This window comes from Rhinatrema bivittatum, chromosome 4 (assembly GCF_901001135.1).
Source record: "Rhinatrema bivittatum chromosome 4, aRhiBiv1.1, whole genome shotgun sequence".
Taxonomy (NCBI): domain Eukaryota; kingdom Metazoa; phylum Chordata; class Amphibia; order Gymnophiona; family Rhinatrematidae; genus Rhinatrema; species Rhinatrema bivittatum.
The window spans coordinates 373,265,935-373,291,484 of NC_042618.1; the positions used below are offsets into that span (position 1 = coordinate 373,265,935).

Consider the following 25,550-nt stretch of genomic DNA (forward strand, 5'->3'; position numbering starts at 1 on the left):
TACACTCACATTTCTAGGGCACACGGTTCTCATTCTCATTTGGACTATCTGCTTGTTGAAGGGACCACGTTATCTAGGGTCACACAATGGTTTCTGACCATGCCATGGAATGGCTGGACTTTGGATTCTCCTTAACTCAGCCTGCTCCAGATGCCTGCTTTAAGGAATTTATTCATATGGATGATTATGTACACGATAATGAAGTGCACTTACGGATGCCTATCCTGTTCTGGGACACAGCCAAAGTAGTCCTATGGGGGGAAATAATATCTTACGTAGTTACTCATGACATGTCTAAGAGAATCCTATCCTTAGAAACTCAGTTACACAGGGCAAAGCATAGATATGAAACCCAAATGACCCCTGCTAATAAAGCAAATTTAATAGAAACCCAAACTGCGCTTAATTCCCTTCTACACCAACGAGCCCAGAAATCGTTACTATATTATAAAGCCAGATTCTATCAATATGGTAATAAAATGGGCAGGAGGTTGGCCAATCTAACAAGACATTGGGGGAACCAGAAATATATTAGTGCCGTGAAGAATACCAATGGCGAGATAAAGAACGCGACAAAAGACATTAGTGCCATATTCTGTCAATTTTATAATGAGCTGTATAGTAGGTCTCTGAATATGATGGGGACATTGATGCCTACTTACAATGAGTTGGTCTCCCGAAACTTCAAGAATCTCAGAAAGAGAGGCTCAATGCTCCAATCCATTTGGAAGAGAAACAGGGTAATTCATCAAGCACCTCTTTTGAAGGCACCGGGTCCAGAAGGATATTCTGGGGAATTATTTAAATGAATGTGAGATAGGACCCTCTTACCCCTAGGGGAAACATATAATAATCTTATAACACAAGGATATTTCCCTTTAACCCTGAATTTGGCCTATATTGTGATACTACCCAAGCCTGGCAGGAATCCGCTATTGCCAGGATCATATCGCCCTATTTCTTTATTAAATTTTGATGTCAAATTATTCGCGAAGATCATGGCCGATAGATTGGCCAAATGCTTGCCCGATTTAATAGGTGACCCACAAGTAGGGTTTGTAAAAGGGAGACACTCAGTTTACAATGTTCGCAAAGTACTGGCCTCAATGGACTATAGCGAGCTGAAGGGACTCCCCTCTCTTCTTCTCAGTTTCAACGCAGAGGAGGTATTCGATCAAGTCAATAGACAATTTATGTGGGCCAGTACTTAATGCAATGGGTTTTGAAGGGTACTTTCGCTCTGTATTGGACTTGCTTTATAGCAACCCCTGTGCTTCTATTCTGGTAAATGGGACCCCATCTGATAGTTTTGGGCTCTACAGAGGCACCCGTCAGGGATGCCCACTATCTCCGTTATTATTTCTTCTTACTTTAGAACCCCTACTGCTTGTGATTAGGAATAATCCAACTATTAAAGGTATACCTGTGGGGGAAGTGACCAAATGTATGTTCAAACTTTCGGCTTTTGCTGATGATATTCTTGTTCATATTACAGATATTCCCTCTTCCCTACCAGCCCTTTTAGAAGAGTTCCAGGTGTATGGGGCGCTGTCAGGGTTTAAACTTAACCTGGATGAAACTGAAGCCCTACCTATGAGGGACTCTGTGAGGGCAATTTGTGGATCCCAATTCCCCTTCCACTGGGTATCTGAGGCATTTAAATATTTGGGAATAATTCTCCATAGGGATCTGTGTAAAATCCAGCATGAGAACTTTCAATTAGTACTCCATCATACTTCCACTCTTTTAGACTCATGGATAGATTTACCTTTGAGGCCGATGCAATATGGTGCGCTGAGCCGAGCATACTGTTAATGTGCAGTTTGACGCGGGTAAAATAGGCACTAATTAATCTCCTAATGCAATAAGGGGATTACCACCTATTTAACGTGCGTCTAATGCGGAGTGAATGCAATAGCGCTCTTCACATGCAGATGCATGTGAATGAGGCTATTAGGCATTCACTCCCAATGCAAAAAGAAAAATGTGCGTCTCTGAAGCACATTTAACTGTCATCTATTAATGCCTGCCAGGAGCAGGCATTAATAGATGTGCGCATCGACAAAAAGAATAAAAAGAAAAGAAATCAAATTTTAAAAAATTGGAAGATCGGGCCCATCACAAAAACCGACACCGAGTTAATCAGTGTCAGTTTTCGTGGCTGTCCGCCGCTAAGGAAAACCGATGCTGATAAACCCGGCATTGGTTTTAGAATTCCATGGGGATTACTCACCCTCCCCTCCTCCCTTCTTCCCCTCACATCTCTGGATGCGCTGAAGAAAATGAATAAAACAGACGAAGCGCTTCCCTCCCAGGACTCCACGCAGCCCTCTTCCCATCCCAAGGTTGATGTGGCCCATTGATCCATCAACCAACCCCACCCCCTTCCTAGTGCCTCTCAGCCTCAGCGTCGGTTTTCGTGACCACCGTACGGCAGTCAGGGAAGCCGACACCGATTTTACCCTTTGGGGCGCCATGCGCGTTTTAAGAGAGCGGGCGCTGACTGTTCAGCACCCACTTTCTACGCGCCTTTATTGCATTGGCCCCTTTGTCTTTAATAGCCAGGTGAATTTATATCAAATAAGAACATAGGAACATAAGAAAATGCCATACTGGGTCAGACCAAGGGTCCATCAAGCCCAGCATCCTGTTTACAACAGTGGCCAATCCAGGCCATAAGAACCTGGCAAGTACCCAAAACTAAGTCTATTCCATGTTACCATTGCTAATGGCAGTGGCTATTCTCTAAGTGAACTTAATAGCAGGTAATGGACTTCTCCTCCAAGAACTTATCCAATCCTTTTTTAAACACCGCTATACTAACTGCACTAACCACATCCTCTGGCAACAAATTCCAGAGTTTAATTGTGCGTTGAGTAAAAAAGAACTTTCTCCGATTAGTTTTAAATGTGCCCCATACTAACTTCATGGAGTGCCCCCTAGTCTTTCTACTATCCGAAAGAGTAAATAACCAATTCACATCTACCCGTTCTAGACCTCTCATAATTTTAAACATCTCTATCATATCCCCCTCAGCTGTCTCTTCTCCAAAGTGGCCGTCTCGATCCTTCCAAAGTGGCTCTACTTATTTCTCATGCTACCTTGTTGGATGACACGTAAAGAAATTGGTGAGATTGAGAAGCAAATGCGCAGTTTTCTTTGGCACAAATCCCAGCCTCGAATATGCCTATCCTGGCTAATGGGGGCTCGAGCACACGGCGGGTTGGGATTAGCTAACATATGTTACTATAACGGAACATGTAATTTACAAAACACGGGATTGGCTGATGGGGACGACTTTCTTTACCCCCTTATCAACTGAATCTTCCATAGTTGCCCCTCTCATGCTCCGATATATTTTACACAGACCTTGCACAATATTGCCACCTCACCTTTAGCATGGCATTGGTAATGTAGGATTACTAAAATTGACAATTGAATATCTCATTTCTTACCTATTCTAGGTAATGCTGACTTTAGCCCGTGATCTTTTTCTATTCCCTTTCAAGAGTGGGCTCAGAAGGCGCTATGTGTTGTACAATATGTCCTCACTGATGAAGGCTCGATTATGTCTTTTGAAGAGCTCCGTACTAAATTTGACTTATCAGATAAACAACTGTTTGCCTATATTCAGCTTTGCCATTATCTTTGATCTTTAGATCTCACCGCCTTACGTGGTGACCAGCAGGAGATAGAGCTTTTTTATGTTGAAGATCTAGACTGCTATTCTACCCCTTTTGGTACAAAATGCTGAGGAACCCATACCGGGGCTCAGGCCTAGAGGTAGTGGTGAGGGCCTGGAATCGAGGAGTTCTTAAATACTTGTTTATCAAGAGGGCATACTACGACTAATAATGCTGGGTGGAGGGGAGGAGGGTAGATGGATGGGTGGAGGGAAGGGGGGTACCTGGGAAGATGTGGCAGAATTGTTGGGATTTGAAAGGGTTTAGTTTAATATATTTTTAGTCAGCTAGCTTTTGGTTTTAATGTATTTTAGTCATGTACCATGTTTTGTTTTTAGTATATATGTGTTTGAAGGTTGCTACTGCAACTTCAATCAATGTAAACCGCCTTGAAATGAACTTGAAAGCCGGTATATAAGATTGAATAAATAAATAAATAAATAAATAAATACCCTCCAAGAGACCCAATTTAAGTTCTTACTCCAGGCATTCTGCTCTCAATCCCAGGCGTTTAAATGTCCTTTAACGCCCACAACATTTTGCTTGAAATGTAAAGAGGTAATTGGGATGCTAGGACCTAGTTTCTGGGTATGTACCTCTATTCAAACATTTTGGAAAGAGGTGCAGGAATTATTACGCATAATCACAAAAGTAACATTACCTTTAGATGCAAAAGTGTTTCTATTTGACGACCTTCAATCTCATGCATTTCCTAACAGGTATATAGAATTGTGGTGCCAGAAAATACTCATTAGCAAAAAATGTATTCTTCAACATTGGATGAGCGATGACCCTCCTACTCTTAGGCACCTAAAAAATGTTGCGTTTCAAACTTGCCTTATGGAAAAATATGTGGAGTGTATGGAACTTTCTCGGAAACATCGACCTTTCCTACAAATTTGGGACCTATACCTGCAATATTTTTCTCCTCATGCACGAAGTTTAATTTTGAACGATATTACTTTTTCACAGTCGTTAGATACCATTAGTTAACCCGTGATTCAGCTTTCAATGCCCGTCTTGATAAGCATTCAGGGTGTTGTGGGGAGATTCTGGGGGCAAAAACTGAAATGCATTCAAACTGAAATGTATTACTACTCTGTAGCCAGGTTGTTGCAGAACCCACGCACCTTGGCTTATGTTTGTTACATTGTTCACATTCTATTAGTAAACAGATTTAAACATAATTTCTAGGGATTTGAATCGGGTGCCCCATCGTTTCTGCTATCGGGTTCGTGTGGCCATGGGAAAATCTCGGTTTTCCGCGGATTGGCATTTTTTTTTAGTGAAAAATCATTTTTTCAGATTAGTGCACGCTAACTCCTGTTAGCGCACACTAACAAAGATAGCAAAAAATATTTTGCTATTTTTGTTAGTGTTAGCGTGCACTAAGCCGAAAAACGATTTTTGATGAAAATTCGGGGGAAATGCAATCGTTTCTCATTTTTCACAAATTTTTGACGAATTAAGAAATATCGTACGATATTTTAATTCGTCAGAAAAACGATTCACATCCCTAATAATTTCCTCAGGAGTCTCTCATGAGGTACTTTATCAAATGATATCTGAATTCCAGATACACTATATCTACTGGCTCACCTTTATCCATACCGTCAAAAAATGTAGCACATTGGTAAAGCAAAACTTCCTTTGGCTAATTCCAGGTTGGCTTTGTCTAGTTAACCTAGGACTACCTATATGTTCAGTAATTTTGTTCTTTATAATAATTTCAACCATTTTTTCCGGCACTGCTGTCAGACTCACTGGTCTGTAGTTTCCCGGATCACCTCTGGAACCCTTTTTAAAAATGGGGGTTATGTTGGCCAACTGCTAACCTTCAGGTACTGTTGCCGATTTTAATGGTAGTTCACAGATTAATAGTAGATCTGCAATTTCATTTTCCGGTTCTTTCAGCACTCTTGGATGTATACCATCTTGTCCAGGTGATTCGCTACTCTTTAATTTGTCAATTTGCCCTATTACATCTTCCAGGTACACTGAGATTTCTTTCAGTTCCTCTGGCATGTAAGGCAGTAAAGACTGAAGATAAGAATTCATTTAATCTCTCTGCTATGGCCTTGGCCTGCCTTAATGCCCCTTTCATCCCTTTATCATACAATGGTCCAACTAATTCCCTTGCAGGCTTTTTGCTTCAAATATACCTGAAAAAGTTGTCATTATGAGAAACAAACAATTCAATATTTCACAAAATATTTCTTAAGCGTTGCGCTTATCAGAGTATGAAATGGACAGCAGGACACCAAGACGTTTTACAAATTGAAATAAGTTCTCTGTTGCATTATTTTAATTCTTTTGATTTAGAAGGTCTTTTGTGAATTATGAAAATGTGCAAGTGTATATTTGGTAGAAAATGTTTTTCACAGTTTTTGAAATAAATTATCAGTTTAGTGAACAAGCAAATTAATGAATTAAGGGTGCTATACTCTGATACCGCTTGTAGCCCATTGCGACAAGAAGCGGTGGATTACAGTTGTCAGCACTATTTAGGTAATCTGATGCTATGTTCACTTAATGGTGATGGAATAGTTTGAGTAAAATAAAATTTTGGCTGATATGCCTCTTATTTATTGAGATTTTTAAACAGTGTCCATGCTTTGGTATAAACTCTTAACCTTTGCAGTTGCTCCTTTCAGTTTTTTCCTAACCATTTTTCTCATTTTATAATAGTCTCCCTTTGGAAGTTAAATGCTATTACAGTAGATTTCCTTAGAGTCCTCCCTCCAGTTATCAAGTCAGATTTGATCATGGTATACCAAGTGGCTCCAACACTATTACCTCTTGCACTAAATCATGTGTCCCACTAAGGATTAGGTGTAAAATAGATTCCCCTCATCTGTTCTTGCATCAGCTGCTCCATGAAGCAGTCATTTATTTCATCTAGGAACTTCACCTCCTTAGCATGTCCTGATGTGACATTTGCCCAGTCAGTACTGGGTTAATTGAAATCAACCGTTATTACTGTATTGCTAATTTTGTTAGCAGCCTAATTTCTGTTAGCATTTTATTATCTGTCCATTCATTCTGGCCACGTGGATGGTAGTTACACCCCCACTGCTATTCTATTCCCCTTCTCACATGGAATTTCTATCCATAAAGATTCTACAGTGTATTTTGATTCCCGCAAACTTTTATCCTGTTTGACTCTATGCCCTCTTTAGTGCCACCCCTCTACCAAGTTGATGCATCCTGTCATTGGAATATAATTTGTACCCTGGTATCAGCGTGTCCCATTGATTATCCTCCTTCCACCAGCTCTCTGAGATGCCTATTATGTCTATATCTTCATCCCGTGTTATACATTCTAAATCTCCCATTTTATTTTTTAGACTTCTAGAATTTGTATATAGGCAATTCAAAATATTTTTTTTGTTTGCATTCACAACTAGTTTATCAGTTGACAGGGAAATCTTCCTGCTCTGTCTGCTCTTTGCTTAAAGGCACCTGGGCTACTTTGGCATTTATTGCAATCTCTCTATCTAGATGCCCTAACTTTCTTGTTTCCTTCGAAGATACATCATTCCGTACCATGCACTTCTGAGCAACTGTTGGCTTTCCCCCATCATCTAGTTTAATAGCTGCTCCATCTCCTTTTTAAAGGTTAGTGCAAATAGCCTGGTTCCACTCTAGTTAATGTGGAGCCCATCCCATCTGAATATGTATTTATGTAGAACTTTTTTATACCGGCATTCATCATACAATCACATCATGCTGGTTTACAGGTAACAGGGGGAGTGATAACTTTGAACAATAAACCGGTGATGAGAAGCAAAGAAGTAAAATGTTACAATAAAACAGGGGAAGTTGGAACTAGGGGAAGAAGAAGAGAGGAAGGAATAATTTAACCAATAACAATGAGAGGAATAAATTATTTACATAGTGCTGACGAGTATCTTATAGGTGGTTGTAGTCTGTCTAGTAAGAAAGTTAGGAAAGTCAGTTGGGATCAGGAAAGGCTTGTCTAAATACCCATGTCTTAAGCCTTTTTCTGAATGTTAGTGAGCATGGTTCCTGTCTGAGGTCAGGGGGAATGGCATTCGAAATAGATGGTCCCGCTGTGGAGAAGGCCCGTTCTCTGAATGATTGATGGTGTGTAACTTTTGTTTGGGGGATGTGTAGGGATCCTCTGTATGCTTCTCTGATTGGTCTGGATGAGGAGTGTAGTCTGAGCGGGATTTGAAGGCTAAGAGGGGCTTGAGAATAGATGGTTTTATGGATGATGGTGATGGACTTGTAGAGGATTCTGAAGTGTATTGGGAGCCAGTGTAAGTTTTTGAGAATGGGGGAGATGTGATCTCTTCTTCTGGTGTTTGTCAGAATTCTGGCAGCCGCGTTTTGTAGCATCTGAAGAGGTTTAATGGAAGAAGGGAGACCTAGCAAGATAGAGTTGCAGTAGTCTATCTTGGAGAATATTATAGCTTGTAGGACAGTTCTGACATCTTGAAAGTGAAGGAGTGGTTTGATTCTTTTCAGTTCCTGTAGTTTGTAGAAGCCGTCCTTGTAGTACAGTTGATGAATGTTTTTAAACTTAAGTGGTTGTCGATTAAGACTCCTAGGTCTCTTGCTTGAGTGACAAAGATGTTGGATGGTGCACTTTGTGTAGTATTATTGTTTTCCGGTGAAATGAGGAGGAGTTCAGTCTTCGCTGAATTTAAGATCAGGTTTAAACTGGAGAGGAGGAGGTTGATCTCGTCGGCAGGATTCCCAGTACTCGAGTGTTTTTGTAATTGATTCTTTGATGGGGATCAATATTTGCACGTCAGCATAAAGGAAGTGTTTTAGTTGAAGGTTGGTTAACAGCTGACAAAGAGAAAGTAGGTAGATGTTGAAGAGGGTGGGGGAAAGAGAGGAACCTTGCGGAACGCCTAGTGAGGAACTGCAGCGAGGGGATTCTTTATTGTTTATTTTGACCTTGTACCCTCTGTTACTAAGGAAGGTTTTGAACCAAGTAAATGCCGTTCCTGTTATTCCGATGTCCGTCAGTTGGTTAAGGAGGATGGAATGATTGACGGTGTCAAAAGCCGCAGACAGGTCCAGGAGAATTAGAAGGAAGGATTGTCCTTTGTCCAGGCCCATGATGATGTGGTCTGTCAGCGAAATGAGAAGGGATTCGGTATTTAATGCCTTGCGGAACCCGTATTGGGTAGGGTGCATTATTTTATGATCTTCAAGGTAATCGGAAAGTTGCGAGTTGACTAATTTTTCCATTATCTTGGCTATGAAAGGAAGATTGGAAATAGGGTGGAAGTTGTTGAGGTCATTTGGATCCAAATTTGGTTTCTTTAGAAGAGGTTTAAGAGATGCAAGTTTTAGGGTGTCTGGGAAGATTCCCCGAACTAAAGAACAGTTTATGATATCAGACAGGGTTTTGGAGATGGTGTCCGGTATTAGCAGGAGAAGTTTTGTAGGGATTTGATCGAATGGATGGGAGAACGGTTTCAATTTCCTTAATAGAGATTGGATCTCTGAAGCAGTGGTGGGTTCAAACAATTCGATATTTTTTTGTTTGTTAGAAGATAGGGGCTGGTAGTAGAAGAGGGGCTAGGGGGCAGTCGAGTTAAAAGGTTGGATATTTTGTTTTGGAAGAAAAGCGCCAGTTCGTCGGCTTTGGATTGTGCCTGATCGTAGGGGATCGTTGGGGCGTTGGTTTGTGTAAGTTCGGATACGTATGAGAATAATGCTTTAGCGTCGAAGATAATGTCATGGATCTTGTGAGCGTATAGGTTCCTCCATCCCCAGAATGTGATCTTGTGAGCGAATAGGTTCTTGTGAGCGAATAGGTTCCTCCATCCCCAGAATGTTCCCCAGTTCCTAACAAATCCAAAACCCTCTTCTCTGCACCACTGTCTCATATTAATAAATAATATTATTAGTATGTTTTTAGTATTATGATTATGTATTTATTTTATTTCTTGATTTTATTGTTTGATGTTTGAGGAATGGTGGAGCTTCTGTTTTTTTCATTGTTGCACTGCATAGAGAGTCTGTTTCCAGTTGTTTTTATCTGCGCGTTTGTATTTTTACTTTATGATTGCTTTATTCTGTATTTGGTGAGCGTTTGTTTATGTTCTACATGTGTGACTGAGGTGAGGCATTTTTCTAATAGGAAGTGTATTAGTCTATTCAAGCTTTCAGAGTCAATCCCACACCCAACACACATCACAATAGGCCTAATACCATATGCGTTCCAAATGTCTTTTTTGCAGGGATTTCTAGTTGGCATCACAGCAGTGCATGTAAATATAATGTATTTGATATTTTTACCTTAGAATACTGTACTTTGATATTCTTTCATTTATAATATAAATACATAACTCTAACTCTGTGTGTGGAATGGTGCCTAGGGCACCTAATACCCTTGCACCAGCCATGGGTTGGTATCAGTTTTTAAAGTTTGTATCACTGAAGGGAGCTGGTGGTTTTTTTGGTGGGCCCAGGACAGAGAATGAATGAATGAATGAAAGGGGGGAAGAACAGTAATTGTTCCCACAGGGCAGCAAAAAAGCTAGCACCGGCCCTGAATTTATTAATAGGGTTTATGTCGTTTTATTATTGTTCCTGGTTGCCAGTATTACAAGAAAAGTGAAGAATTACTAGTCACACCTGAGGAAGTGGTCTCCAAGGCTCTCTTGTACCACAACATTTTTTTTTGGGGGGGGGGAGGGGAGTTAAGGGAAGGGGACAGGGGCGGCTCAAGGCAATCTGCCACCTGAGGCGAGGGGCGAAATGGTGCCCCCCTCGCCCCACTCCCACGTCCTTTCTCCCTGCCGCCGGCCTGGCTTCCAGCGGCGGTTGCCCTCCTCCACACCGCCAGCCTGGCCTCTGACGGCCGTGGCCCGCAGAAGCAACCCTCCTCTTTTCTGCTGCCGCTGGCCAGGATCGGCAGCCGCAGCAGGGTGAAACGGACACCACAGTGGCGTTCTGAAAGGGGGTGATCCGGGAAACTACAGACCGGTTAGCCTGACTTCAGTGCCAGGGAAAATAGTGGAAAGTGTTCTAAACATCAAAATCACAGAACATATAGAAAGACATGGTTTAATGGAACAAAGTCAGCATGGCTTTACCCAAGGCAAGTCTTGCCTCACAAATCTGCTTCACTTTTTTGAAGGAGTTAATAAACATGTGGATAAAGGTGAACCGGTAGATGTAGTATACTTGGATTTTCAGAAGGCGTTTCACAAAGTTCCTCATGAGAGGCTTCTAGGAAAAGTAAAAAGTCATGGGATAGGTGGCGATGTCCTTTCGTGGATTGCAAGCTGGCTAAAAGACAGGAAACAGAGATTAGGATTAAATGGACAATTTTCTCAGTGGAAGGGAGTAGGCAGTGGAGTGCCTCAGGGATCTGTATTGGGACCCTTACTTTTCAATATATTTATAAATGATCTGGAAAGAAATACGACGAGTGAGATAATCAAATTTGCAGATGACACAAAATTGTTCAGAGTAGTTAAATCACAAGCAGATTGTGATAAATTACAGGAAGACCTTGTGAGACTGGAAAATTGGGCATCCAAATGGCAGATGAAATGTAATGTGGATAAGTGCAAGGTGATGCATATAGGGAAAAATAACCCATGCTATAATTACACAATGTTGGGTTCCATATTAGGTGCTACAACCCAAGAAAGAGATCTAGGCATCATAGTGGATAACACATTGAAATTGTCGGTTCAGTGTGCTGCGGCAGTCAAAAAAGCAAACAGAATGTTGGGAATTATTAGAAAGGGAATGGTGAATAAAACGGAAAGTGTCATAATGCCTCTGTATCTCTCCATGGTGAGACCGCACCTTGAATACTGTGTACAATTCTGGTCACCGCATCTCAAAAAAGATATAATTACGATGGAGAAGGTACAGAGAAAGGCTACCAAAATGATAAGGGGAATGGAACAGCTCCCCTATGAGGAAAGACTAAAGAGGTTAGGACTTTTCAGCTTGGAGAAGAGACGACTGAGGGGGGATATGATAGAGATGTTTTAAATCATGAGAGGTCTAGAACGGGTAGATGTGAATCGGTTATTTACTCTTTCGGATAATAGAAAGACTAGGGGGCACTCCATGAAGTTAGCATGGGGCACATTTAAAACTAATCGGAGAAAGTTCTTTTTTACTCAACGCACAATTAAACTCTGGAATTTGTTGCCAGAGGATGTGGTTAGTGCAGTTAGTATAGCAGTGTTTAAAAAAGGATTGGATAAGTTCTTGGAGGAGAAGTCCATTACCTGCTATAAAGTTCACTTAGAGAATAGCCACTGCCATAAGCAATGGTAACATGGAATAGACTTAGTTTTTGGGTACTTGCCAGGTTCTTATGGCCTGGATTGGCCACTGTTGGAAACAGGATGCTGGGCTTGATGGACCCTTGGTCTGACCCAGTATGGCACTTTCTTATGTTCTTAATTCTTTGCCGCCTCAAAATTCTGCTGCCTGAAGCGGCCGCCTCACCCTGCCCCTAGAAGGGGGGTTCTAAAACGACTCCAGAGTTCCTCCGGCAAGCATCCTTCAAGAGGCCAGCTGTACTATACAGTGGCGTAGCCACGGGTGGGCCTGGGTGGGCAGGTGCCCACCCAACTTAGACCCAGGCCCACCCAACTGGCACCGGAACTGCAAGGCTGTCGCGGGATCCCATCCCCGCGACAGCGAACAAGAGAACCCACGCCTCGCGCGCCATCACCGCACACATGAGGAAGCGCTGCTGCGGCCATATGGCCAACCGGTCTTCCTGTTCGGGGGGGAGCGGAAGCGCCGCGCGCAGCTTCCGCTTCCTCCCCCCAATGCAGGAAGATCAGCTGCCTCTCCTGCTGCCACCCGTTCTCCTGCTATCTTCGGACCAAACGGCCCGCCGAACTTCCTGTTTGGGGGAGCGGAAGCGCCGCGCACAGCTTCCGCTTTCTCCCCCAAAGCAGGAAGATCAGCTGCCTCTCCTGCTGCCACCGGCCTCCTGCTATCTTCGGGCGTCGGGCCGTACTGCCCGCCGATCTTCCTGCTTGGGGGGGGAGGGAGGAAGCGGACGTTGTGCGCTGCGCTTCCGCTCTCCCCCCCCGACAGGAAGTTCGGCGGGCAGTACGGCCCGACGCCCGAAGATAGCAGGAGGCCGGTGGCAGCAGGAGAGGCAGCTGATCTTCCTGCTTTGGGGGAGAAAGCGGAAGCTGTGCACGTGCTTGAATGTGTATGTGTGGATGAAAATGGGAGTGTGTGTGGGTGAAAACTGGAGCCTGGGTGTGTATGTGGGTGAGAATGGAAGCTTGAATGTGTGGGTGAATGGGAGCTCGAATGTGTGTGTGTGTGGTTGAGAATGGGAGCCTGGGTTTGTGGGTGGGTGAGAATGGGAGCTTGAATGTGTGTATATATGGGTGAGAATGAGAGCCTGGGTTTGTGTGGGTGGGTGAGAATGGAAGCTTGAATATGTGGATAAGAATGGGTGCTTGAATGTGTGTATGTGTGGGTGAGAATAGTACCTTAAATGTGTATATGTATGGATGAGAATGGGAGCTTGAATATGTGTGGGTGAGACTGGGAGCATGGGTTTGTGGGTGAGAATGGGAGTCTGGGTTTATGTGTGTGGGTGAGAATGGGTGCCTGGATGTGTGTCTGTGTGTGCATAAGAATATAAGCCTGGGGAGGGGTGAGAAAGTGAGAACTTGAATGTGAGCTTGTGGGGGGGGGGGGGGGGAGAGCATATGAGAGTGAGAGCTTGAGTATGTGAGAGGGAGTCTGTGAGAGAAAGCGCGCGCGTGTGTGTGTGTGTGTGTGTAAGGGAAGAAGACAGTAATAGAAGAAAGACACTGAAAAGTAATTAGGAAATGAGCTATAAGGGAAAAAATGGGAAAAAGAGACCAGGACCAACTGATTAGAAAAATACAAAGATCAGACAACAAAGGTAAAAATATATATCTATATTTTGAGATGTTAGCAATTTAAATATAAGCAACACAACCGCTCTCTCAAAATTTATGGACAGGTAGGAGCCGTGTATAAAATTGTAATAATAAGAAGGCTAAAGTACCACAAATCACCGTGAATTATGTTTGTATCATTAAGTAAACCTCATACTTAGGCGTAGATGTGAATGCTATGCTGCATAATTTGGCATTATTTATCAGTAAAAAAACAACTAGTAGACCTGCATGCCTACAGCCCACCCATGTTAACCTTGTGCCCACCCAAAAAATCAATTCTGGCTACGCCACTGGTACTATAAAGTGTTTTTTTTCCATTGCCACAAAACCCTATAGCACATCTTGCCCCAAGTCTATTCTCAAAACAATTTTTTGTATTATATCGTGTTCAACTATCATGTTCAACTTCTCAGACCCTCTTTGACTTTCTAATATGCATTTTCATTAATGTTTCATCAGTTCATTACATTGGAACAAGGAGAACAAAAAATAATGTATTAGTGGAAATGTGAGAAAAAAATGCTTATAATATCTATATTATCCAAACTCTTGGAACAATAGCATCTGTACTCCTTTACCCCCAGGTACAGCAAGCACCATCATCTGTGCGCCGCAGAAAGCAAACACCCAAAACGTCCTTTACGAAACTCAAACGGCTCGAATGATGAGGAATAAACGGCACCAGGCCAAAGACGCTGAGGGACAGTCCTTGGAGCGAAACCGGGGGGAGTTCGAGGTCATGAAAAACAGGCGTTGTCTTCTTGGGAGGAAACAAACTGCATTGTGCCCAAGTAGCCAGCGCGATCCAAGATCTATCTACAGGTCGAGCTGAGACGTTTCCCAGCTCGGACGCCGACTGTTGACTTTGGGAAAGTTTCTTTGGGTGGGACCGGATGACCTCCGTTCGCTTTCACGTCCGAGAACGGGCGTGCAGGGAATCCCTCCGCGTGTGCCCCCCCCCCCCTTACTTACACGTCCCGCACAGCATCCTCCATCCGCAGGCGGCGCTCCCGCGCGGGCGCTCTTCCACGACAAGGGCGGCGAGAGGCCGCCGCCGGCGCGCGAAGGAAAGCGGCGCCCGGACTCCGGTCGGCTGCACCGCCCCCCAGTGACCAGCAGGGGGGCCGCCAGCGTGGCAAGAGGTGACGGGTTATTTGCCGAGGCACGGCAGGAAGCAGCCTCTGCGCGGAAATCAGAGTAGTTATTATCAGGCATAAGTGGTTCAAATGCCAAGTCTTCCGTTCTGCTTTGGAATTCTGCAGTAAATGCTTGAAATAGATCTCCCTGGGAATGTGATTTATCATCATTTAGGCGTACTTTTCAGCCAATCAGTGGCCCATTGTGTCAGGTTCTAAAGTACGTTTGAGGATATATTTACCCAAAGAGAACATGAAGAACACTAGAAAGAATCGTTCTAAATTACAGATTTTTATTAGCGCCCCCCCCCCCCCCTCCAGCGCTATCTCCTCCTACCAACGGATTTGTATCTATTAATCGATAGGAGTCTGATGGGAGAAGCAGAACTTGACCCCCCTGTCCACCTTGAGATTGTTGTCCGGACCTCTTTGCATAAAATCTCCTGGAGTCTCTTTTCTTCAACACTTGCTCTGCAATAAGCACGAACAAAACGTGTGTATCCTGTAGCCTCATAAATTTAGCTTCGTGCTTTCGTCGTCTCTAGTTCTCGTGCATTGTTTGTATTTCAGTTATAAATAATATCCCATATCATGGCAGCAAATACTTGTTTCAGCCTCATGATGTACCAGAGACGGATTTAGGGTTTTGCCACTCCTCGGCACAGTTGCTGCTATCACCCTCCCCCAAATAAGGCAGAGAACAGGAAGTGTAAGGAAAAGTTTGATGCTGTAGCTCAGGGGTAGATTCTGTGGCAAAACTTGGAAGTACATTAGCAAACATACAGGTCGATACAGTAACGTGCAGTTAAAGATTGCCCGTCTGTAACATGCTGGGAGCGCACAATACAGACGAGTAAGGCCATCCAGCCATACAGTCTCCAGTTTCACGCGTCCTTAGCGCTTCCTAAAATAAACACCTAACCCTTTCCGCACCCAGCATGTAAATGAACGAAAAAGCTGTATAATGAAGGAATTAGCTATTCCCCTCCGATACTGTAACGGGCGCTGATATTATCTCCTTAGGAACGCGCTGTTTTGCCGCGGCCTTAACCTGTTAGTTTACCGCCTCCCCCCTAGTAGGAGTTAGGACTGTGTAACAAATCCATCGACACCGCTTAAGATACTCAAACACAATAAAACAATAAGCCTGGCACCTTCCTTGATGTAGTACGTCCCGGATGCCCCCCCCCCCCCCCCCTCCCCAGCGCGCCCGCCACTACCCCTTTCATCAGCTGCATCCACCCATTATGCCCCTCACGGGCATGTCCCGCTTCACAGAGCGCTCCCACTCAAATCCGTTCATGGGTATATACCCTTTCGCCCCCCTCACAGCGCCATGCTACCACTGCGACCCGGAGGAGGTGAGGCACAGCGGCGAAGACAGACGGGAGAGGAGAAAAAGCAGAGCCGAGCAAAGCAAAAGCGTGCGAGCAAAGCAAAAGCGTGCAGCAAGCCGGCGAAATAGACCTGCGAGCAGAGGCAATAGCAGCGGTTTGGTAAGCCTGGCACCCTCCTTGATGTAGTACGTCCCGGATGCCCCCCCCTCCCCAGCGCGCCCACCACTACCCCTTTCATCAGCTGCATCCACTGCGACCCGGCAGTCCCGTGAGGCCTACAAAAAAAAAAATCCCCGGCTCCCGCGCCCCCGCACTGGTCCGCCGACTCTACCCCCCCTCCCCCTCCCGATCGGGCAGGTAGGCGGCGGCGACGAAAACCAAAGCAATTTTTTTTTTTTTCAAAAAGCAACATCACACATTGCATAAAATAATTTCTCCAGCCTTAAAGCGACAATTTTGGTTTTTTCCAAAAGCGACTTACTTTTGGGATCTGTCAAGATCCCAAAAGTAAGTCGCAAAAGTAACTTACTTTTCTGAAGCCATCAGGAACATGATCTTAGCTCCTCCGGACGAAGACGAAGATGGCCGCCTGCACGGGGAAAGCGTGCAATTGGCAGCTGAAGACATGACGTCACGTCTTCAGCGGCCCAATTGCACGCTTTCCCCCGTGCAGGCGGCCATCTTCGTCTTGAGCTACGATCGTGATGGCTTCAGAAAAGTAAGTTACTTTTGCGACTTACTTGACAGATCCCAAAAGTAAGTCGCTTTAAGGCTGGAGAAATTATTTTATGCAATGTGTGATGTTGCTTTTTGAAAAAAAAAAATTGCTTTGGTTTTCGTCGCCGCCGCCTACCTGCGCGATCGGGAGGAGTGGGGGGGGGTTTAGTCGGCGGGCCAGTGCGGGGGCGCGGGAGCCAGGGATTTTTTTTTTTTTTTGTAGGCCTCACGGGACTGCCGGGTCGCAGTGGATGCAGCTGATGAAAGGGGTAGTGGTGGGCGCGCTGGGGAGGGGGGGCATCCGGGACGTACTACATCAAGGAGGGTGCCAGGCTTACCGAACCGCTGCTATTGCCTCTGCTTGCAGGTCTATTTCGCCGGCTTGCTGCATGCTTTCGCTTTGCTCGGCTCTGCTTTTTCTCCTCTCCCGTCTGTCTTCGCCGCTGTGCCTCACCTCCTCCCAGAGCAAGGCTGCTTTCGCGCCCTGCTCCGGGAGGAGAGACACAGCGACGAAGCAACAAAGACTTTTCGTGTTTTTTTTACACTTCCTGGTTCCTGTCATTCCAAATGCCATTTGAAATGACATTTGAAATGACAGGTACCGTCGCACCCTGGTTACTGTATAGGCGCTGTATTAAGCGCCTATACAGTAAAATGGGTTACGCGGCCATAACCCTTCCCTACCGCTTTAAAGCCGCGGCATGCATTTGCATGCGATTAGAGGAGAGTATCGGGGAGTTAGTGAAGAGAACTGTGGGTGCGGGGAGGAAGGGTGCGCCTGACACTACCTCACTGTTTCTACCGCGGCCTTACTGGATCGACCTGATAGTAATGACAGCAGAAAAAAGACCAAATGGGCCATCCAGTCTGCCCAGCAAACGTCTTATGGTAGTATCTGCCGAGCCATGCAGGATACTCCCATGTTTCTGTTAAGGGTAGCAACTGCCGCTCCTTGCAGGTTACCCCAAAGCCTTATGTTAATCCATCTTTTATATTATATTATAAAAAGCAATTTTCCGACCTTGCTTTTGTCTGTAGAATCTATTTTTTTATTGGGTGAAGAAAAGGGATCCTACATATCAGTACAGGGACCAGATCTCGGGGCTGGGCAGAAGAGAAGGTGTGGGAGAGAGGACCAGGAATGGGGAGAGGAATAGAGTAAGGAGAAGATGAAAGAACTGGGGATATGATAGAGGAGTATAAGAAGGGATGGGGGGCGGGGGGAGGAGAAGTAGAAAGGACAGGTTGGGGAGGATGGGAGATGGGGAAAATCGAGGAAAGAAGAAAATGAAAAGGGGAGGCGAGAGGGTGGTTTCCAGGATTTGGAGAGCAGGGAGAGAAAGGAAAGGAGATTCAGGATCTGGGGATAGAATCTGAGATCAAGGGAGAGAAAACTTGAATTGCAGTGGTGATCTGGTCCTGCTTCCCCTTGCATCCCCTCTCTAACCTCTCAATCTGACTCCAACGCCAATCCCTTCTCTTTCAAACACACAAGCACTTCCCCCTTCCTCCCCAGCAGATCCACTCTCACTCTCCAGCCTTTCTTCTCCTCTCCCTCTCCAATAATCCTCATTCAGCAGCTCTTAACCTTACCAAAATGATTCCCTTTTGCTCTGTGTGCTCCAGACTCACTGCCCTTTCATCCTGTTCCTTGCAGGTGACCTCGGAAGGCAGGGCCTGGATCAGGGAGCAGAGGGCTGTTCTTTGCTGAGTGAGGCTCAGTACAGCTGGATGGCAGGAAATCTTCAGCCAGCCCGCTGCCCATGTGTCACACTAGGCACAGGTCTAAGAACATAAGAAATTGCCATGCTGGGTCAGACCAAGGGTCCATCAATCCCAGCATCCTGTTTCCAACAGTGTGCCTATTGACAAATTCAGGCCCGTGCTGTACAGTGGTCAAGTATATACTTAGGGCAGATAGACTGCAATCAGAGCCCCCTCATATATCGTGTTACAGTGGCAGCCCATGAAGGATTTAGGATTTTGATGCTCCAAGGCACTGTTAATGCTGACTCCCCCGGGACAAGGGACAATGGAGCAGAAAGGTGTAAGGCACAGTTTTTTGTTGTTTTTTTTTTGCTCTGCTCTATCTGCTTCAGGCTTACCCCCTCCCCTCATGTTCCTAAATAACAAGGTGAGGGGGGGGGGAGGCGCTTAGGGAGAGAGTGGCTTTTCTTTGCTCCCTGCTGACTGCTGGGGCCCTCACCCTTCTCTTCTTGTTCCCGCAGAGACCAGGAGGGAATAGGGAATAAAGCAGTTTGTCTCTGCTCTGTCTCTTCCAGCCTCACCCCCTCCCCTCCAGTCCTCTGCACTGGGGAGGCTGCAGCAGGAAGCAGAAGGCTGTTCTCCGATGAGTGAGATTCAGCACAGCTGAGAGACATCACATTTTATGTGGGCCTGCTGCCACCCCCCTCCCCCCCCAGATTTTTGCCACCCTAGGCCCAGGCCTAGTGTGTGCCTATTGGGAAATCCAGGCTGGGTGGCAGATGGTATGACATGCAACAAATCTGTATTTGGTGCCTGGGAGTGCCGCCCCCGAAATCTCATGTAAGGGAAAGTGATTAATCCCTAGAAAAAACGAGGGCTTTATTTAGAAATAAAGATATATATCAGAAGAGTGTTTACTGTGTGTGCGTTTGTTCACCTTCCGTGCCTTGCGTACTATAATCTGTGATGGGGGTGGAGCCTTTCCAAAACTTCCCGTCACTGCACTTTCATTAACAGTAAATGGCAATCCTTTCTCATAGGTAAAATGCCACCGATTACTAATGGCTCCTTTGTGAGGTAATGTAAAAGGCTTTCTGTCAGTTACAGCAAGACGAAGGGAAGTGGAACAACCAGATTCTGACATTCATTTCCCTGTTTCCACTTCCTTTCCAGGTCGCGGTGCATTGTCAGACTTACGCACTCACTTTCAACGCTCTCCTTACCTGTCTAACAAACACTGCGTTACCAGATATCCCCACTGGAGCTTCATTGTCAGGCATTTGTTGCACAGCAGAAACTGTTTCACCATGAAGCTCCCACTAGCTCATTCCACTCTGTGTTTATGTACTTTCGGTCTGGCAAGTGTGGGTGTGCACAGATATTTTTTTTTATTGTTTTTTCATTGGATTTACTTTTTTTCATTTCTTTAAAATGAAAAAAAAAAACCAAACAAACAAAAAAATGGTGAATTTGTTACCAAACATCCCCCCCCCCCCCCCTCATCTCCCAGGACCCACACTTGAGGCCTTCCTCTCTAGTTGGAGATTTCTGGCTGGAGCAGGGGTGATCCACAGTTGCTCCTGCCCCGCCGCTGCCACTATTGGAACTGGCGCTGACAGACAGGCCGGTGCCATTGTTCATTTTTGTCTACAAGCCAACATCGGCTTGAGCCTGGTCGGCAGCATTTTGTAGCAAACATTAGCCACAGCACCAGCCTCGGTCTTCCGGTGCCATTTCTCATAACAGCAGGACAGGGATCACTTCTGCCCCGTGAAGAAATTTTCAACTACGAGCTAACAGGTCGATACAGTGCAGTGCGCTCCGGGCACTGTTAACCCACATTTGGACGCCCGTTTTCCACGTGCTAGCTTTACCCCTTATTCAGACGCTCAATTTTGCCGGCATTGGTTCTCAAACCCGCTGTCAGCCACAGGTTTGGAAACCGGTTGCCGGCAAAATTGAGCGTCTGGTTTTCAAGCTGATTTTAATTTTTTTTAAAATTATTTTTAATTATTTTTAACTTTTGGGACCTCCGACTTAATATCACCATGATATTAAGTCGGAGGGTATACAGAAAAGCAGTTTTTACTGCTTTTCTGTGCACTTTCCCGGTGCCGGCAGAAATTAACGCCTACCTTTGGGTAGGCGCTAATTTCTGAAAGTAAAATGTGCGGCTTGGCTGCCCACAACATGCATTTGCATGTTGTGGGCACTATTAGTTTCGGGGGGTTTGGACGCGCGTTTTTGACACGTTGGCTTTACCCCTTATTCAGTAAGGGGTAATAGCACGTCAAAATCGCGCGTCCAACCCCCCGAAACTAATAGTGTAGACCAATGTGAGATGGTCAGGTAGCTTGCAACCTTCTATGAGCCTTGCAGCAGAGCTTTGTGTGATCTGGAGTTTGTGGTAGGCTATATCTCTGCAGATCCTTGTACAGAGTGCTAGAGCAATTCAGCTGTGTAGTTACTATGGCACAGACCACTCTGATTACGTTCATCTTCTCAGTGAGAGGGCAAACTCTTCACTGTCACCTGGATATTTAATCTGCCCGAGAGGCAGTGATGTCCCCAGAGCAGGAGGAGGTTGGGGCAGTGAGTTTACTTGTGTACCTGCCATTTGTGACTGGCCTTTCTACTGACTATTCACTCTTTAAAAAAGAAGTTAAAACTGTGTAATACGTGTATTATATTATTCTTTTTATGTAAAGTATGTTTATTAACGGGACAATAAACCAAATATTCATACATGCAGTAACAGTTTTTCAGTTTGCAATATCGACATATAAGCATTACAAGATTGTCTGTTTGTTCAGTGGACCAATGTCGAGATATGGACAATTCAGTATTGCAATGTCCCCTGCATGAACATACCCCTTGCTCCCGTTCCACTTCCCAGCTGTTACAATGCACGTCTGCCCACCCCCCCACCCACCCCCATTCGCCCATCAGCCCGGATATGCGAAAAGGAGAAGGACAGAAAAATTAGAGAAAACATTTTTACGTCCACAGTAATTACAGACTATTTAAAATGTAATTACGAGCTCTACTAGGAAGAGTCTGTATGTATTGATCCCAAATAGACAAAAATGTCACTTTTCTGTGAAAGGAGGAATGCGCAGCCATAGATTCCACTGTCATCATTTTATGGATGGTGTTGCGCCATTGCCAATAAGAGGGAGGACCGGCATCTCTCCAAACTATCAAAATGGATTGTATACCCTGTAATGTTAATTTCCTGACCAGGAGTTGGTGTGCTTCTTTTTTCACAAGCTGGACTAAGTCAACATTGAATAATATCAATTCTGGAGTCTGTTAAATGAGCAATACATTTAAGAATTTTGCCCCAAAATTGAGAAATAACCATGCTGTGCCAGAATGCATGAGATAGTGTGCCCTTCTCTACAGAGCATTTGGCACAGAAAGCTAAGGGTGTCAACTGTGCTTTAAATGCAGCAATTTGAGAGACATATGCTCTGTGGAGAAATTTAAACTGCATTTCCTGCACATTACTATTTGGAGATAGTACCTTAATCTCTTTATAACAGGCTAGATATGATTCAATGTGGAGCCTAAAACCACCCTCCGAGTGCCATTTTTCTGTAAGACTTGTCACCCAAGCTTGTTGCTCCAATGGGTACCATTCTTTATAGAGCACCGAGGTGGATATCTTCAGTCGTTCACAGTGCATAAAGTCATCTATTTTGTTTACCACTTCCATTGTCAATGATTTCTGTGGGAGCGATCCAATATAATGTTGTAATTGCATATAGGGAAATATATCCTCCTTCCTTAACCCATATTGCTGTTTGTAGTTCCTACAAGGAAAGAATCATGCCCCCTCCGTCAAAACTTGATACAGATGAGTAAGACCTTTATTAGCCCATAGATGGAACCTTTTAGAATGATTCCCCAGAGAGAAATCATGGTTCCCCTGAATGGGTAGATAGGGTGTACAGGTCGGGGTAAACTGCAATCGTTTCATAAGCGTACTCCTGGCCCATCTCAGAGGGGCTATCAGTGGATTAGAGGCTACCAAAGGAGGCATTGTACCAGAGGGAGCTTGCAACACGAATTTAGGGTTCAGGCGATTCATGAGTAAGGAGTCACTATCTTGCGCTGTAAATGTCACACCGACATAAAGCCAATGTCTCATCAAGCGCAAGATACTTGCCAAACTATTCTTTTTATTGTTGTACTCCACTTTGGTCTTATTCAGGAAGGTAGATAAGAAATAAAGTTGATGTTGATATTGATGTACCAGTCAAAAATAAGAAATTTAAGCACAGGAAATTATGATGTGTAGTTTTCAATTTGCTGGATATTGGCAGGATCATAGCGGGGTTAGCGTTGCAGGCTGAAGATGACCTCTGACCTGGTCTATTCGTGGCCTCTTATGGGCTTAATGAATTGGGAATGAAGAGAAGAGCCATGGGGGTGGCTTGCTGGAATGGTGATGGCTACTACCTGGTGATTTCTACCCTTATATTCAATAAGCCTTCACAGGGTTAATGCAACTCCAACATTGCTCTCTGCTTCAACGGCAAGGACTGAACTACACAGACTGGGTAAACAAATAAGCATGGGGGTAGCTTGCTTATTGTGGCGGTTACTACCATAAACCAATGAAGCCTGATACATCACTTTGAATGCATATACAGCGTTGCTTTCTGCTTCAACAGCAGGGGGAAATGTGGAAAAAAGGATTTACATTCAGAGAACATCCAACAAGGCATTGATCTGTGCAGTCTGGTAAACAAGCATCGGGGTAACTTGCTTGATGCGGCGGTTACTACCCTTAACCATTAAGCCTTATGATTTATCTTTGATGCAACTCCAACATTACTCTCTGCATCAACGGCAGGGGGTGGCAGGAAATTCGAATTAAACAGTTACCAACAAGGGCCCTGAACAGATTAGTATGGGAAAATAAGTGTGGGAGCTTGCTGGGCAGGCTGGATGGGCCATTTGGTCTTTTTCTGCTGTCATTTCTATGTTTCTATGTAAGGGCTAAGGCAAGTGATGAGCTGAGGAAAGAGATTTATTAGTTTTTTTGGCTGAGACTTAGAACTTGTGTAAGATGATGGTGGAAGGGATTAGTACCCTGGCACCTGACTGACTGTCAGCACAAAACCATTTGGAGCTTGATCAAACTTGTGGCGTGGTTGCAGTGAGGAGGAATACAGGGTTGTCAACTGTCAGTAAATTTACTGAAAGTCAGTAAAAAAAAAAAAAACAAACCTAAAAATGACATGTCCATAAAATCTTCAGAGGGGTAGCCCATGTTAGTCTGATGTAGCAAAAATGACAGAGGTGGATGGCACCTTAGAGACTGACCAGTTTATTAAGGCATGAGCTTACAAGGACAGAGTCCACTTCATCAAGGACAGAGTCCACTTCGTCAAAGACAGGACTCTCTCCCCGAACGCTCATGCCTCAATAAATTGGTCAGTCTGTAAGGTGCCACCTGCCTCTGTCATGACCATAAAAATAATTTTGAGTACATGCAGACTTTCTAGCTCACTTTCATTGTAGTTTCCCTACATGTGTACATTTGTGCGAGTGGACAAATGGGGGCAAAATAGTGCAGATACATTTGAAAATGCAAATGCACTCATTCTGTTCACTCCCCTACCCTACCACACTTTCGGGAATACCTTTTCACCCAGTTAAAAGCAGGATGTGAAATCCCTCATTACTTTCAGTCAGGCTGAGGTCAACTTTCAACTGGGTGAATTTATCTGGGTGAATAGTGTGCCTTTGAAAACTGTCCTCCACACTTAACAGCAGGACTTGGCAGTGCACTGTATTTACCCCTTGGTGGCGCTTTTGCCTTATGAAATAAAACATACAAACTTCCAAGGATACCATTACATGATACCTTTCTACCTAGTTCTAAGATATAAACTTGTTTCTAGGTTTCTAAGAGCAGGAACTCTCAACCCAATCCGGAGTCACTCCCAGCCAGTCTGTTTTTCAGGATATCCACAATGAATATGCATGAGATAGATTTGCATGCACTGCCTCCATTGTATGCAAATCTATCTCTTGCATATTCATTGTGGATATCCTGAAAACCTGACAGGCTAGGTGTGTCCTCACTTCCTCCTCAAACCCTCCCCCCTCCATTTGATTCCCTCTCTCACCCTCCCCCAGGCTAATGACCAATCTGCCTCATCCCTTTTCTTTCACTTCCTCAGGTTCATCTCCTTTCTGTCATTATCCTTTAGGCTCATCCACACAAGGCTTATCCTTTTTCTCTCACCACCACCCCTAGCGCATCCCTTTTTTTGTACCACCCAGAGGCTCATCCCTTCACTTTCATCACACCCCCCCCCCCCACCCCCGCTCACTCCCACCCCTGTTTTATCCCCTCAGGCTGGTGAGGATTATTGCTGGTGGGGATGTAGGCCAGTACATTTTATGGCCCTTGCAGGAGACAGTGATTGCTATGAAAGTGAGAGAAAGCAGGCCCAAAACATTTCTTCCTGAGCTGGTGGTGGCAGCAGCAGGCGGTTGGGATCATCAGTGAGAGGGAGAATCAAGACTGGTGAGCAACCACACAGGCCGATTCAGTAAAGTCCGCGGGAGAGCGGACGAACGCCTGCTCTCCTGGCGCGCGCAATTCTGTATTTAAATTAGGTGACGCGGTAAAAACGGGGAAAAGGAGGCGCTAGGGACACTAGCGCGTCCCTAGCGCCTCCTTTTTGACAGGAGCGGTGGCTGTCAGCGGGTTTGACAGCCGACGCTCAATTTTGCCGGTGTCGGTTCTCGAGGCCGCTGACAGCCTCGGGCTCGGAAACCGGACGCCGGCAAAATTGAGCATCCGGTTTTCGGCCCGACAGCCGCGGGCCGAATTCAAATTTTATTTATTTATTTATTTACTTTTTTTACTCTTTGGGACCTCCGACTTAATATCGCTATGATATTAAGTCGGAGGGTGCACATAAAGGCAGTTTTTACTGCTTTTCTGTGCACTTTCCCGGCGCCGGAAGAAATTAGCGCTGACCTTTGGGTCGGCGCTAATTTCTGAAAGTAAAATGTGCGGCTTGGCTG

At 44.8% G+C, this 25,550-nt stretch overlaps 1 protein-coding gene across 2 annotated transcripts in view; it reads right to left on the reverse strand.

Moving 5' to 3' along the window:
* CARD19 (caspase recruitment domain family member 19) overlaps positions 1-14,977 on the reverse strand; it is a 61,031-nt gene extending 46,054 nt beyond the window's left edge. Inside the window, exon 1 of one of the 2 annotated variants that reach the window (XM_029600865.1) lies at positions 14,573-14,977. In XM_029600865.1, coding sequence (XP_029456725.1) covers positions 14,573-14,588 — 16 coding nt within the window. In that variant the 5' untranslated portion in view covers positions 14,589-14,977. The remainder of the gene's footprint in view (positions 1-14,572) is intronic. The other variant, XM_029600863.1, reaches the window with a different exon arrangement.
* Between the last annotated feature and the right edge of the window lie 10,573 nt (positions 14,978-25,550).